The 4,219-nt window shown below is 46.2% G+C and overlaps 1 protein-coding gene across 1 annotated transcript in view; it reads right to left on the minus strand.

Annotated features, from left to right (window-relative positions):
- Positions 1-351: 351 nt before the first annotated feature.
- LOC124741139 (uncharacterized PPE family protein PPE62-like) overlaps positions 352-4,219 on the minus strand; it is a 59,067-nt gene continuing 55,199 nt past the window's right edge. The window contains exon 3 of the mRNA XM_047248666.1: positions 352-1,409. Coding sequence (XP_047104622.1) covers positions 352-1,409 — 1,058 coding nt within the window. The remainder of the gene's footprint in view (positions 1,410-4,219) is intronic.

The raw sequence follows: 4,219 nt of genomic DNA on the forward strand, positions 1-4,219 counted from the left end.
GGCCTACACGTATACCCTGCAGGCCCCCCAGCTGCCCGACACGGCCGCCCAGTTGCTCTCGGCGGCCGACAAATACGGCTTGTCGGCCCTGAAGGCTGCCTGCGAGCGGCAGCTGATCTCGCAGTTGGCCGTCGAGACCGCAGCGGCGACGGCCGTCACGGCAGTGAGGCACTCATGCCCGGACGCCGCCAGGGCTGCCGTCGCCTTCATAAAGGACCACCTGCAGGTGATGGCCACGCGGGGCTGGGCGGACGCTGTGCTCGAGTACCCGCAAGAAGTCATTGAAGTCAGCAGTATGGTCGGAGGGCCACCAGCAGAAGACAGGTAAGCACGATTCCCATTTTGGCAGTGCTAGTGTGAATTTGACGTCGTCCCTGCTTTGTTCGTCCCTGCTTTGTTCGTCCCTGCTTTGTTCGTCCCTGCTTTGTTCGTCCCTGCTTTGTTCGTCCCTGCTTTGTTCGTCCCTGCTTTGTTCGTCCCTGCTTTGTTCGTCCCTGCTTTGTTCGTCCCTGCTTTGTTCGTCCCTGCTTTGTTCGTCCCTGCTTTGTTCGTCCCTGCTTTGTTCGTCCCTGCTTTGTTCGTCCCTGCTTTGTTCGTCCCTGCTTTGTTCGTCCCTGCTTTGTTCGTCCCTGCTTTGTTCGTCCCTGCTTTGTTCGTCCCTGCTTTGTTCGTCCCTGCTTTGTTCGTCCCTGCTTTGTTCGTCCCTGCTTTGTTCGTCCCTGCTTTGTTCGTCCCTGCTTTGTTCGTCCCTGCTTTGTTCGTCCCTGCTTTGTTCGTCCCTGCTTTGTTCGTCCCTGCTTTGTTCGTCCCTGCTTTGTTCGTCCCTGCTTTGTTCGTCCCTGCTTTGTTCGTCCCTGCTTTGTTCGTCCCTGCTTTGTTCGTCCCTGCTTTGTTCGTCCCTGCTTTGTTCGTCCCTGCTTTGTTCGTCCCTGCTTTGTTCGTCCCTGCTTTGTTCGTCCCTGCTTTGTTCGTCCCTGCTTTGTTCGTCCCTGCTTTGTTCGTCCCTGCTTTGTTCGTCCCTGCTTTGTTCGTCCCTGCTTTGTTCGTCCCTGCTTTGTTCGTCCCTGCTTTGTTCGTCCCTGCTTTGTTCGTCCCTGCTTTGTTCGTCCCTGCTTTGTTCGTCCCTGCTTTGTTCGTCCCTGCTTTGTTCGTCCCTGCTTTGTTCGTCCCTGCTTTGTTCGTCCCTGCTTTGTTCGTCCCTGCTTTGTTCGTCCCTGCTTTGTTCGTCCCTGCTTTGTTCGTCCCTGCTTTGTTCGTCCCTGCTTTGTTCGTCCCTGCTTTGTTCGTCCCTGCTTTGTTCGTCCCTGCTTTGTTCGTCCCTGCTTTGTTCGTCCCTGCTTTGTTCGTCCCTGCTTTGTTCGTCCCTGCTTTGTTCGTCCCTGCTTTGTTCGTCCCTGCTTTGTTCGTCCCTGCTTTGTTCGTCCCTGCTTTCTTTGCTGCCTACATAGCATAAGACCTTAATGTCATCTACTTACTGATCGTCGGTCACGATGCTAAGTCTCTCGCTGTTCTCTTTTCTTCTGCTTCTTTTCAATTTCGCCTTTCTTTGATTTACTCTGATTCCATATTCTGTACTCATTAGACTGTTCATTCCATTCAGCAAACCCTGTAATTCTTCTTCACTGTCACTGAGAGAATCGGTCATCAGCAAATCTTATATCATTTCACCCTGAATTTTATGAATTCCACTCTTCAATCTTTCCATTATTTCCGTCATCGCTTCTTCGATGTATAGACTGAACAGTAGGGGCGAAGGATTACATCCCTGTCAGACACCCTTTTTAATCCGAGTACTTCATTCTTGGTCTTTCACTCTTATTTTACCTTCTTGCCTCTTGTACATATTGCAAATTACTTGACTTCTCCTATAGCGTACATGTATTTTTGTCTGAATTTCTAACATCTTGAACCACTTGATATTGCCGAACGCTTTCTCCAGGACCACAAATCCTATGAACGTCACGGAACTTCAATTTCCTTTTCATTCTCCTGTGTATTATCCTTGTCAGAAACGTGGATGCTTCAGCTGTTAAGCTGATTGTGCGATAATTCTCACGCTTCTCTGCTCTTGCAGTCTCCCAAATCGTGATGATTATATTTCAGATTGTATGTTGCCAGACTCATACATTCTACACACTAGTGAGAATAGACCTTTTGCCACCTCTCCCAATGATTTTAGAACTTCTGATTGAATGTTGTCTATACCTTATGCCTTCTTTGATCTTAAATTTTCCAAAGCGCTTTTAAATTCTGATTCTAATCACCAATATTTTCCATACCGACTCCTGCTTGTTCTTCTGTCACGCCATCGGACAAGTTGTTCCAATCAGGGAGGCCTTCAGTGTACTCTTTCCAACTATCTGATCTCGCCTCTGTATTTAACACTGGAATTCCCATTGTGCTCTTAATATTACCACGCTTGCTTCTAATTCTGTGGAAGATTGCTTTGACTTTTCTATATGCTGCGTCAGTCGTCCCAAGAATCATTTCTTCTTTGATTTCTTCACATTTTTCGTGCCATTTCGCCTTAGCTTCTCTGCACTTCCTATTCATTTCATTCCTAAGTGACATATTTCTCTATTACTGAATTTTCCTGAATATTTTTGAACTTATATCTTCGATTGATCAGCGGAAGGATTTCTTATGTTTTCCATGGTTTCTTCGCAGTTAGCTTCTTTGTACCTACGTTTTTCTTTCCAACTTCTGTTACTGTCGTTGTTAAAGATATCCATTCCTCTTCAACTGAACTACCTGTTGAGCTGCTTATTATTGCAGTAACTGTAGCCTCAGAGAACATAAATCACATCTCTTCTTTCCTTAGTACTACTGTATTCCACTTCTTTGTACATCGATTGCTCCTGACGAGTCTCGTAAAATTGAGCCTACTCTTAATCACTGCTAAATTGTTATGACTCTATATCTACTCCTGGGTATGCTTTACAGTCCAGTATCTGATTTCAAAATGTTTGCCTAACAATAATATGGTGTGACTTTAAACCTCCCATATTTCGGTCCTTTTCCAAGTATACCTCCTCGTCTAGTTATTTTTGAACAGACTATACCAGCTATTACTACGATAAATTTACTGTAGAACTTAACTAGCCTTTGTTCTCTCCTATTCCTATTATCAAGTACATATTCTCGTGTAACCCTTTCTTCTACTCCTTCCCCTATGATCGCGTTTCAGTCCCTCCATGACTATTACATAGTACTGAATTACCTGTTCAATATCCTCACTTTTTCTCTCTCTCCACCTTCAACTTGCAACGTCATCATGTATACCTGAACTATGCATGTTGTTGGTTTGCTTTTGATTCTCATGAGAACATATCTATACTCACTTTCTGCCCTGCCTTTCTATTGATACTGAATCCTACTGCTGTTGCTACTACCCTATTCTCATGTGACCAGAAATCCGTTTCTTATTTTCTGGCTCCCAACCACATTCGAACTCCTAACTTTCCAGCTCCAGAATCATAGAACGTTATCCTTTCGTTGGTTACTCAACCTTTGATCATTGCCAATTCTTCCTCATTTAGGAGCAGTTTCAGAACTCAAGGGAAAGAGAGTGCCCTGAACCTCTGTCGGCCCCTCCGCCCTCTTTGGAAAGGCTGTTGGCTGAAAGAGGGTGACACCTGATGCTGGAAGTCTTCAGACACCAATGCTGATGATTCGTATTCAAAATTCAAGTGATGGTGAGATTCAAACCTGGGACTGAAGACTTTCCTGATTACTAAAAAAGACGCTACCCCTGGGTGACTGGCCCCAAAGAGCAGGGTGTGACTCCCTGAGATATCCAGTCAAGCAGGAGCTATGAGCACTGGGGCTACTCATGCACACTGGGGGCAAACAAGAAGAGAATACTCCAGCCAGCACAGTAACATTGTCACACTCAAGGCTGTGCCTTACAATCACATTTCCTTCTCGTCTCTGTTCAACTATCGCCCCGAATTTTTTCCGTGCATTCCCTTTTACAAAGGAGACAGGAAATCTCTGCGCCCCCCCCCCCCCTGTCTTTTTTGAAGTTCCATGTGGCGTTACCAGAGATCGTCCACGGAATCCTACGAGGTTTCCTGCTACGGGCATACAGCAGATTATATTCGCTGTCCACCTACAGGTGTACGACATATCTCCCACAAGGTCAGTATTGATGTGACGTTTCCATCCAGCTATCATTTGTTGCCTCTGTCTCTCGGATACATATGCTCCATACAAGTCT

This window comes from Schistocerca piceifrons, unplaced genomic scaffold, assembly GCF_021461385.2.
Source record: "Schistocerca piceifrons isolate TAMUIC-IGC-003096 unplaced genomic scaffold, iqSchPice1.1 HiC_scaffold_1872, whole genome shotgun sequence".
Lineage (NCBI taxonomy): Eukaryota > Metazoa > Arthropoda > Insecta > Orthoptera > Acrididae > Schistocerca > Schistocerca piceifrons.